This window comes from Sebastes fasciatus, chromosome 12, assembly GCF_043250625.1.
Source record: "Sebastes fasciatus isolate fSebFas1 chromosome 12, fSebFas1.pri, whole genome shotgun sequence".
NCBI lineage: Eukaryota > Metazoa > Chordata > Actinopteri > Perciformes > Sebastidae > Sebastes > Sebastes fasciatus.
Genome location: NC_133806.1, coordinates 14,140,662 through 14,151,714, shown reverse-complemented (window position 1 = coordinate 14,151,714; position 11,053 = coordinate 14,140,662). Strand labels below are relative to the sequence as shown.

Here is an 11,053-nt window from a genome sequence, read left to right as displayed (position 1 = left end):
AGTGTCACTTTTTAGAAATCTGATATTTCCTTTGGGTTGTTTGATCATATGGAGAGGCAGGTTTTCAGGAGTTTTATTGCTCCAACGGTAACAATACATTTTTCCTCCCAACATGTGACAAAAACAAAGCATGCATTCATTTCAAATTTTCGAATGTGTTATCTGCAACACACCACGCCTCAGTTCTAGAACGCCGTGCTCTCTAAGCCAATCAGCATCGAGGAGGCGGAGAGGTCGCGCCCGCTGATTGGTTCGTTTGAAAATAACAGGCAACGTAACCCGCCATTTAAATGTTTTAAAAGTCGTGTTGTTACTTCTGCTTTAAACAGACTGTTGATCTCAAGTGAGGAGAATAAGCGAATACAAGTCTAGCCACAAGTCGCATCCACTGTCTTCGTCTCGTGTTAAGGTAAGACAAAGAATATATTTTAAACTGTACACAGTCTGCACTCTCTTAAACTCATTATGATCAAAGGTTACTATGAAAACGTGACAGTTTCATGTGATTATATGAATGAAGTGAGGAAACCTCATGTTAACGGACCGTAGCTAACGTTAGCTTGTCGTTAACCTGATAGCTAACGTTTAGTTCTTTATTTAACTGCTAATGGGACATTTGTTTTTCATCCTTACATAATTAGACACGAGTATATAAATAAGATAAACAATACAAGGTTAAATCAAGGTTAATGTTTGGCTAGTTCTGTATCATAATACACTGGTAATGTTACTCATTTAGAGAGTTTTTCATGGGATGGAAATGTGCTGCAGACATTTTATTTCCAAATGACAATATATATTCTTTGAATCCTTACATATCATATCTGTATTTTATTACTAGTGTACTGTGTTTTCATTCATTTCAAAATGTATTTTGAACATGTAGAATACAAAGAAAAATAAATAAAAAGAATGATCATACCAACAATTGGACAGTCAGAAACAAGTAATATTTACGTACAATGAAAAGCATAAGAAAAATAAATTGTCAACACTTGATGCCTTGTTTTACATATTTTCAAAAAGGAGTGAGAAGAAGTATAAACTTATTTAATCCCACCCCTTCTCCATAAATTAATTAACTAGCTTCCTTATTGAGCCATACATATACTCTAATTAAATTTGTCTAACTATAATAATTATTATTTATAATTATTCTAACTATAATTATTACCTTTTAATCTGTGTCATACAGAAATATAAATTCATTACTGATATAATTATCCTTATAAAAATTGTATACATTGGATGTTGTTTTGTTACTTGTTCTAATATGTTGTGTGTATTTCTGTTGCTTTTTTTTTTAAATTTTTGCACTGGTAGACAATAAAACTGTATTCTGTTCTATCTACCTTTGATCCAGGTAACGTTAAATAAGCATCATGGGATCCAGTGAGAGCAAGATGGTTGTTTCTGTACCAATAAAACCAGAACCAGCGATCAAAAATAGTAGAGTCGGTGATCTGATGGATCCACGCTCTCCTTCAACAGGACTTGACCGTACACCCATTCAGGTAGGTGACCTGGCTGACTTGCTACCAGACATACTGTAAGTTATAAAGAACAGGTTAAGCATACCGAATGTTTTTCCTAGGTTGGTGCGCTTGTGTCCAAAACTGAGTGTCCCCTGGCATTCACTGATCCCCGCTCGCCTACTATTGGCATTAGCCGAACCCCTGTCAGAGACGTCATGAGAGGTAACTATTTGGTAAAGCATAACTTCCAGTTTGTCTTTTCTTACCTGCAAAATGTCCTGTAACATGATGTTCCTGTATTTGCCCCTACAGCGAAAGTTGGGTCCTTTGCCCGCCGCCTGGGCATCCTTCTACACAGTGAGGCCGAAGCCAAAGTCCCTGAAGCCCCTCAGAAATGCTTCAGTGATGCCGTGGAGGAAGAGGAAGATGAGGTCTTTAAGGGTGAAGAGCTGGCTTCCACCGAGCCTCTCCTGTCTCTTCAGCCCTCCCACACCTACGCCTCCCTGGCTGAGCATGCTAACCTCCTGGCCACCCCTGTGCAGCCCCCTCTCCAAAGTGAGGGTGACTCAAGCCCCTTTGTGCTTCTTGAGAAGCCCCAAGTGGAGGTGGAGTTAGAAACTCAGGCAGACATTAGCCTGGAGGAGGCTGAAGAAGCAAGAGAGTCTCCTCTTCACAAGAGACTGAGCATGAGCCTGATAACTTGCCACGAGGGAGCGACCTCATCCCAGGTCTTTGATGAGGTGCAGTGTGACAGTACGTCATCCCCAGCGTCTAGTGCGGAAGTGGAGCCACTCGGGGCTGGTGTGGATCATGCTTATGCCCTTCCCTTTATCACTGTTGAACCAGCGACCCCCGTTGAGCCTTCCCTCCCCACTGATTCCCCAGCTCAGGTGTCCCCTGCACAGTCAGAGGAAGCAGAACCATCTTCTGAGGAAACCAAAGAGCTCGTTGAAGAACCTTCTCTGCCTCCTGCACCAGTGCCACCAACTGTCCCCAGCCCAGAGCAGCCAAAGCTCAGCACCGGCATCCGCTGCCCCACCTTCGACTCCAAGAGCCCCAGTCAGGTGGTGTTCAAGCCGCAGTGGTTGGGAAAAGGCTTTGGCGCCACTAAGCCAAGAGCTAGAGGAGTTCAGGGTGGAAAAGGAGGCTGTTCTCCTCTCGCTGTCCGCGTGGCCGTGAAGAAAGTAGCCGATGAGAACAAGCGACGATCTGGAAAACTGAAGCAGAAAGGTGCGTAGAAAGTTTGTGGCTTCTCGTTATCCATGACCACATGATGTTGTTGCTTGATGTTACCTTTTCTATTCAAGGTACTGAAGGCCGCTCCCCGCTGCAGATCCTTAGGGCGACCAACTCTCCCCGGGAACAACGTACTCAGGTATTGTATACAAGCCACTGCTAGTTATTCCTACTCTCCTTATATACTGAAACTTAATTTGAACCTACAGTGACTTTTTAAGGTGATGTTGAGTAATTTAGTTGTCGTAAAGTGAATTCCAACACAGAAAGTAAATCAATTGCTGAGGTAACGTGACCTCCCCACTTTCCAGATGAAGCTGAAGGTGTCCACCCCAGATAAGCAGAGGCAGGGACAGATGGACCGCAGAGTGCTGGCAGTGTCTCTGGATAAGGAGAACCGATGAGTCACTGCAGCAGCGTGTACAGAATCCGGCCACTTTTATATCTCTTAAAACAAGCTTTTATGTGTACAGCTTTCTTAAACTGATTTTTCTTTTTCCCTGTGTACATGGCTTTTATTACAGCAGTTTTCTATCCTTTTTTAATCTTTTTGTAAATATAAATAAAATTATTTGCATTCATACTTGAGCTTTAAATCTTTTGTATTGTTTGTAAACAAATGTATCTATTGTTTGTCTTGTGTTTTGAGATACCTTTTTTTATAAACTTAATTTTCTCCAACACCCAAATTGTAACATTTCTAGTCGTTATTTCTGCTCAAACAGAATAAAAGATTAACACTAAATATTCGTTCATTTTGTTAAATAAAATATTCCCCATTTGAATCACACAACTCCTTGACTATTGTTTATGCCAACAGTTTGTAATGAAGCATCAGTAATAAACACTAGAGGGAGCCGTTAAATGAACCATTACATTTTGAGTTTATCCATTAAAAAGGCATGAAAATTCCTTCATGGATTTTTTTAAAATAAAATTATTAAAATGTAAAATTTAAATTATATAAATAAATTTGAGTTGTAAACATTGACATCTTAAAAATTCAAATCAACAGTAATGATGCCATATTTCGTGCATCACTCCATATCCAATAGGCTATAAATATGGACATGTTGTAAACAAAATGATGACCAAAGTTAGAAATTACCACTTAAGACTTGTGTAATGCAGAATCCCATGTTTATTAGACAGTCTTTATAAAGGTAGTATTGCTTTACTTTGCACAGTGTGTATCCAGTGTTGGAAAAAGAGGCGGTCCGAACTTAGACATTTTTTTTGTGTATGTACACAAACTGTCCTTGAAGTTTATCTCGTACCATGCAGAGGAAAAAGTAAGCGGTCACATACAGATTCAGATGCATTGCTCATATGCACACAATAGCTGTTATCCATGTAACACTCACTCAACACAAAACGTCCTCCTGTCCTGAGACAAATGGGGTCATCTTTTTTTGTAAGTGCTTAGTGAACCATGAAAAACATTTTTATTATCCCATCTGTCAGTTCAACAGTTTAACCAAAGCACTTTTCAAGTCTAGCTATAGAGGGGGGGTTAGGCCAAAATGATGAGACCCCAAATCCTGGTTAATATTGTCCGTCAATCACATACAAAACAACTCAAACACTAATGTAGACATCTGCAAACTAGAACTCCATTTTAATTAAAGTTAGAAAATGAAAAGAAAGTAAATGTAAGCATCTAGGGAATCTACCAAAACTAAGAACAAACGAAACAAAAAACTGCTCATATTATTCATATGACGTCACTTATGCTTTGATATAAAACACAGCATATCAGTGTGAACCTACACAGGCTGTAACTTGACACATATTCAATTCTATCTCATCCAGTGTGCTACCATTTCCATTTGGCAACTGTTCTCATCGGGTGACCTCTGAATTGCTGCGATAAATGTGCATATGTTATTTTAACCGCAAAATAATAAACTAGTAAGAGGAATGATCTTTTACTGAGACCCCCCCGCCCCCTTGTCCCACCCCTGAATTCCCCCATAACGTGAGAAGAAAGGTGAGAGCGCGATGTGAGAGGAGAAAATCTTCACATTACAACCCCTCTCCTCTCAAACATTAGATAGGACTTGGCACAATTAAAATACCCTCTTCTCACCCTATGCGGCTCCTCGTCCCTCATCCCCTCCCTCAAACTCCAATTTCTTTCTTATCTTCTTCACTTTCTCCCGGGCAGATGTTAACTGCTCTCTTCCTGCTCGCTGGTGAGGAACGACCTCAGTTCCATATCTTGAGGAAGCTGTCCCAGGATCCTGTGCAACACGCCATCCCATCTGAGGACACTCCGATACAGCTCACTCTGTTGTCGTGACCAGCCAGCACTCCTGGACCACGCCACGGAAGAAAAAACACAATGTAAGCTGAGCAAAGTGAAAAACACCACTGAAATCAGTCTCTAAATTCACTTTATCTTCTCTATTTTCTACTTGTACTCACCGACTCTCTCAGATTTCAGTACGTCCCAGATGTTGACATTGAAGTCGTCGTAGCCGGCCAGTAGGAGGCGTCCAGACACGGAGGGGGCCAGAGAGGTCACCCCGCACATGATGCTGGAGTCCTGGTAGGTGAGGAGCTCCTGGTCGGCTCGCAGGTCGTACAGCTTACAGGTGGCGTCATCCGACCCTGTTATCACCGCGTTGCCATTGGGGAAGAACTGGAAGGAAGAGGAGCGATTAGAAACTAGGCCTCCTTTTAGCTCTGATGCAGATGTGAGGTGGAAACCCTCCTCATCCTCACCCCAATTGCATTGATGTCACTCTCATGGCCACTAAAGGTCTGTCTGCATTGTTCCTCCCTGATGTCCCACAGCTTGGCCGTGAAGTCACACGCTCCTGAGATGAAAAACTTGAAGTCTGGAGACACGGCCAGGGACATGCAGTCTCCCTGGTGCCCTGCAAAGACGGTCTTCTGGGTCCCCGTCTCAATGTCCCATAGTACGCTAGAAGGAGACAGACCACAGATAATAATTAATTCTGTTTTAACTACAGAGAGAAAACTTGCAGCATACTTTTTAGATCAGTTAATCATACTATATTCTTACCAAGTGCAGTCTCCAGAGCTGGTGATGATCTCACTGTCACTGAGGAAACGACAGCAGGACAGGTAACCTGGGCAACCAAAGAAATACCATGTGAGGGGCCTCAAGACAAAATGTATGTAGGTGAATAAAAGGCAGTCTAGTCCAACGTAAGAGCGTCTCTGACTTCGATAGATTTAACTACCGAGCTGCGTTGTCCTACCTGTGTGTGCCGCCAGCTCACGCATGACCTTGACGTTCCCGTCCTTGCCCTTGAGGTTGTAGATGGAGCACATGTTGTCCAGACCGCCACAAGCCACTAGGTTCCCCGAGGGGGCGTAGGAACAAGTCATCACCCACGATGACTTGAGAGGGATGGCATTCACCTGGGGACACACAAAAGACAGGTGAGACTCTTCAACCACTGAAACTCGCTCTTTTTAAAATCAGCTTCTTGGTTACATAACATTATAGATTTCTGTTAAAGATGTTTTAAACTTTGAATGTTTCTTATTCAGTCACTATTTAATGTTCTATAGAACTTTTCCGAGCCTTTAAGAAGTGAGTTTACATGTGTACATGTGTGTTTTTGCATGTTTAAGGGTGGATGTACTCTGCAAAGTTTGTTACTGCTGGCTCCGTTTTAGCTGAGAAAGCAAATTCATGGTTTCATGTGGTGTACATTTACCCTCATCTACCATCACTGTCATTATGTAACACCTCTCATTTCTCTCTTTCCTACCTTGTTGGTTGTAATGCTGTCCCACACTATGAGTTTTCCATCTTGAGAGGCACTGACACACAGCCTGGGGGTGTAACAGTGATAGCGATAAAAACAAAGACAGAGAAAGAAGGAGACATGTAAGCTGAAAACAATAGCATCAGGCTAGTTCCTATTAATTCATCCAGTTAAAAGTACTTCACAAATCTAATTTGCCAATCAGAATTACATGTATTGTCTCTCCTATAGCACCTAAATCAAATTTTGGCTGTGAAATAAAACATTAGGTGCTATTTCAATTTCATGCTGTGTATTTACGTGGAATCAGCGCCCCAGTGCATAGCGTAGATCTTGGCAAGGTGACCCCTTAGTGTTTTCCTGGTCTTCAACTGGACGCGTCCCACCACGGCGACCCCGACTACTACTTCCTGCAGTGTGGAGTCCTGAAAAGTCTTACGAGCTGCCTGGGGAGCAGAAACAAACACACGTAGTCAGGTTATTGCCAGTATTGATCTGAAGATGGGGTTATGAATAATATATAGATATCTGGGAAAGAAATGTCTTCAGGTCAAACTTCAGGTCAAACTGAAAAAGCAAAGCCACATAATGATAAATACTGTGGACAGCCACATTGTTTATCAAAGATGATATGGACGAGCCTACTGACAGTGATCTGGTCTTTGAGATTGTCCGCCTCCTTTCGCAATTGCTCCATTTCACCCATGGCGATGGTTGTCAGGCACTGTCACCAATGGAGACAGGGAGAGATGGCAGGAAAGCTGATAATCCTGAAATAAAGAAGAAGAAGAAGAGAGGTGGGGAGACAACAAAAGCAGAATTTAGTTACCAAGAAATCCCTCGAGAAAATAGTTTGTGTGTATATTTTCCAGTATTCTCCCGTACAAATATTTCACCTGCACCTACCTGAATGATTTTTAACCCTCCCTAGCTCCAGTCTCCAAGTAAGTGCTATTTTGCAAGTCAAACTAGCCCCTCGTCTGCTTTGCAAACTTTCATAAACAGGCAGGAGAGCACACAGAAACCCACAGAGCACACACATGCATCCATGCACGAACTCACACACACACACATAAACACACACAAACTGCATGAATATGCAAGCATGACATTAACGTCGAAAGTATTTGCTCTTCAGACACATCCTCACCCTGAATGTACACACAAACCAGTATGTCCTGTAACCATAATGTCATCAGTGTTTCAGCTCTCTCTTCTCAACAGCGATGACAGCGAGGTGGTTTGTGCCATTTAACACTCCAGCGAGCTCTCTGCACCTAATGTTGATGGCTATTGAATTTGGTAATGTCATGATTAAATGAGCAATGTTTTAGCAGTGAGCCAATCGCCTAATGGACAAACTCATACAGTGTGACAAATGTAATGAAGGCACAAGTGGAAAAAGGCAGTCACGAAATTTAAAACAAACAAAGAGACACTAACGTCATAGTAAAGCAGCACAATATAACCAACCCTCCTCCTCCTACTGTACAGATATCACATATGACTTCTCTCTCCTGTCTAATTGTCATGATGCTATTTCCTTTTTATCTTACCTTGAAAACTGATAGGAGGGAATACTTGCGTTGATCTTATCGTATGCGTCCCTGCAGCAATCCCTCTTTCTCTCTCTTTCACTATTTGAATGAGTGTCCCTGTCAAAACACATGACCAAGTGGATTTGCCTCTAATTTGTTTGAAGTGAAAAGGAGAGGAAGGGAGTGAAGGAGGGAGTGACTCTGTAAAAGAAAGAGATTTGCTTTAATTGTTTGCCACTTGGCTCTATCCGGTAAGGCTTAAAGTGAATGGAGGGATAGCCTGAAATGTGTTAAAATACAATTAGGGTGCTGATTTATGGCCTTTATAGTGGCGCTGTGCTCCACACACCTCAGCGGCTACAGTACGGGTGTCCTGCCTTAAACTGCTGATGACTACGTTGTCCCTGAAGTTGGTAACAGGGGATTTTAGGCCTTTGTTCCAGATGGTAAATTGCTTCGATAATGAGTGTTGTAATGAATGCTTGAGTGTTTTTAGTCGTGCTATTACCCTTTTGCCATTCTGTTCCTGGGGCCCTGCCATTGTTCCATGTGATTAAATGACTGCTAGGGCTCGCAGGATGGTGAAGTGCATTAACACAGCCAGGGAGAAGAGGAGGAGGGGAGGGGAGGAAGGGAGGGTGGCGAGGGTAAGAGGCGAGGCAGGAGAGTGAGTTTTAAATCCCACTGGCTGAGATTTTAAAGGGAAGCCTTTTGAATCAAATCTGCTCTCATCCGATTACTGACTGCTCTTTGCATCTGGATAAGAGATGGAGAAAGGGATGGGGGGATGAGAATGAGGGAGGGGGCAGATGGAGGACACAGTTGTGAGGATGTGAAAGGTGGAGTGTTTTTGGTGGACTGGGCCGATGAACTTCAGTCTGACTGATGACAGTTTGTATCTTTACCTTTAGCTGAGAGCTCCAGACCAGTTACAACCGAAAGTCACGCGTCCTTGGTCCAACAACAAAACAAGATCTTAGAAACACGGCTGTTATTAATTTGATTAAAATGACTGTAGAGTGATGCCTTTTGTGTTGTAACTCCTTATATTTCCTGTATTCCTCATAAGCAGTTAACCCTAAACTGACACACTGTCTGTGCAGTAAATATAATATATTGTTCATACTGTGATAGTGAACCGTTTATTATCTCCGGCTGTTAGAACTGCAATCAATGAATCGCTTTGTTGTCAACTACTGAAATAATCGCCAACTATTTTGGTAATCGATTGATTTTTTAAAGTCAAAATTCTCTGATTCCAGCTTCTTAAAAATGAATATTTTCTAGTTTCTTTACTCCTCTATGACAGTAAACTGAATATCTTTGAGTTGTGGACAAAAGAGATTTGAGGACGTCATCTTGGGCTTTGGGAAACACTGATAGACATTTTTTTTTTACCTTTTTCTGACATTTTATAGACCAAACAACTAATCGATTAATCCAGAAAATGATCGACAGATTAATCGGCAATGAAAATAATGGTTAGTTCCAGCCTTACCGGGTGTGTAAGGCTGCTGTGGACAATGTTGTAAATCAATGACCCGGATTGACTTCTGGTAATATTGGATGTTTATGTGATTTTTGCATTCAATTTTTTCAGGAATTTAAATTGCTGGATTAGCCAAAAACAGACATACCTTCTTTCTATTTACTCGATTATCAGTTTCTTAAACATTATTATATCACAACATATATCAATATAAAAGTATATAATAGAAGATTTTGTCCACAAGCTTAATCTAAACTAACAAGCCTGTTTCTCTCTTCTTAAAAGTGTAAACAGTCAGTTTTAAAAAAATAAATAAAATGTTACCATTTTTAATCTAAATTTTACACCACGCATGATACAACCACACAAACAACCTAACATCAGTTTAACGTGCAGATTATGTCTGACAGACAAAAAAAAGGTTGTTTTTTGACAGATTATCAATCTACACGACAAAACCAGTGTTGTATGATGATCCCATGTAAATCCCTCTGCTGTGCCATCAACACAAAATAAAACACATGTAAGTGCATTAAATGTGTGTTGACATCATTTTGACATTTCCTCATTGTCCTACACACTACACTATAAGATCACACAAGTATATGATGTCGTAAGCGTGCTGCAACTTTTTTTGCTTTAAGTTATATTTAAGTTTAAGGATATAGGATCATGACAGTTTAAAAAAATGCTTTGATTGATGCTGTGATTTTACCAAATTACAAAAGATGTTGGTGATAAATGTCTTTTCAGTCTTGAACTCAATTTGTATCTGACCCTTTGAGTGTGATCCATCATCTGAGCAGCATCACACAACTTCACAGCAACATACGAGCATCCACTCACCAACTAGCAGACTCCTCTCAGGGTGTTTTGGTGGATCTCTAATCACTCTTCCTCCAGCGGTCTCCCTCTGGTCGTTGTCATAAGTTCAGCCTGTCTATAACTACACTTTTCTCCCGCTCATTCACTTTTGGTGTCACACACAGCGGGATATTCCTCCGTCACTCACTCTCTTCACTGCTCCTATGAGGAACAGATGAGGATTGGAGGGATGAAGGGAGATCAGTGATGAGGGGATAAACCCTGGGATGGACAGAAAGAGGGGAGGGTGGAGAGGGGGTAAAAAGAGACAGAAAGGGAGAGGAGACAGTGGGGGAAACCAAACAAGGTGCAGAGCTTGGTTATGGGGTCACGAGACATAAGCTGGGGTGAATCCGAATCAAAAACTAAGAGATGGAAATAATGGAGGGGAGGGGGAAAGAAGATAAATAGAGGAAGACCTGGAAACATGGCTTTTTATGGTGCTAAGGTATACTTTAAAAGATCTATGACTGGCAGGAGGGTTTGTGTTTTGTAAACCCGAGGTGAAGCTAATTTTAGAAAGAGAGGGCAGAGAGGGAGAGTGGCAGAGCAGAGATCAGACCCGGTACAGTGGTGATATGGAGAGAGGTCTTTCTGGTCCACTAGGCCTGGACACATACTTACAGGATATGCACTATAACTAGATATTGCACTACTCTGTTCTGAGTGTCAAAAATACAATTTTCTCTCTTTTTCTTTGTCATT

General features: G+C 41.5%; 2 protein-coding genes across 2 annotated transcripts; one reads left to right on the top strand and one right to left on the bottom strand.

The window, feature by feature from the left end:
- Positions 1 to 271: 271 nt before the first annotated feature.
- Positions 272 to 3,456, top strand: cdca3 (cell division cycle associated 3). Its single transcript, XM_074653270.1, has 6 exons — positions 272 to 409; positions 1,364 to 1,514; positions 1,595 to 1,697; positions 1,788 to 2,705; positions 2,783 to 2,850; positions 3,023 to 3,456. The coding sequence occupies exons 2-6, from the start codon at positions 1,383 to 1,385 to the stop codon at positions 3,113 to 3,115; spliced, it is 1,314 nt and encodes a 437-aa protein (XP_074509371.1). The 5' UTR covers positions 272 to 409; positions 1,364 to 1,382; the 3' UTR covers positions 3,116 to 3,456.
- A 384-nt stretch (positions 3,457 to 3,840) lies between these two features.
- Positions 3,841 to 10,516, bottom strand: gnb3a (guanine nucleotide binding protein (G protein), beta polypeptide 3a). Its single transcript, XM_074653269.1, has 9 exons — positions 10,331 to 10,516; positions 7,107 to 7,227; positions 6,758 to 6,903; positions 6,461 to 6,524; positions 5,942 to 6,104; positions 5,743 to 5,809; positions 5,439 to 5,640; positions 5,139 to 5,355; positions 3,841 to 5,026 (listed from the first exon to the last, which is right to left on the bottom strand). The coding sequence occupies exons 2-9, from the start codon at positions 7,161 to 7,163 to the stop codon at positions 4,920 to 4,922; spliced, it is 1,023 nt and encodes a 340-aa protein (XP_074509370.1). The 5' UTR covers positions 7,164 to 7,227; positions 10,331 to 10,516; the 3' UTR covers positions 3,841 to 4,919.
- Positions 10,517 to 11,053: the final 537 nt, after the last annotated feature.

What these genes read in the sequence shown, in the direction of transcription:
- gnb3a (XM_074653269.1), bottom strand. Translation starts at nt 7,163, where the DNA reads ATGGGTGAAATGGAGCAATTGCGAAAGGAGGCGGACAATCTCAAAGAC. An exon ending in ACAGCATTACAACCAACAAG is followed by an intron (nt 6,105 to 6,460) that starts GTAGGAAAGAGA and finishes GTGTGTCCCCAG; the next exon opens with GTGAATGCCATCCCTCTCAA. An exon ending in TGAGCTGGCGGCACACACAG is followed by an intron (nt 5,810 to 5,941) that starts GTAGGACAACGC and finishes TTGGTTGCCCAG; the next exon opens with GTTACCTGTCCTGCTGTCGT.
- cdca3 (XM_074653270.1), top strand. Translation starts at nt 1,383, where the DNA reads ATGGGATCCAGTGAGAGCAAGATGGTTGTTTCTGTACCAATAAAACCA. An exon ending in TGGAAAACTGAAGCAGAAAG is followed by an intron (nt 2,706 to 2,782) that starts GTGCGTAGAAAG and finishes TTTCTATTCAAG; the next exon opens with GTACTGAAGGCCGCTCCCCG. An exon ending in CCCGGGAACAACGTACTCAG is followed by an intron (nt 2,851 to 3,022) that starts GTATTGTATACA and finishes CCCACTTTCCAG; the next exon opens with ATGAAGCTGAAGGTGTCCAC.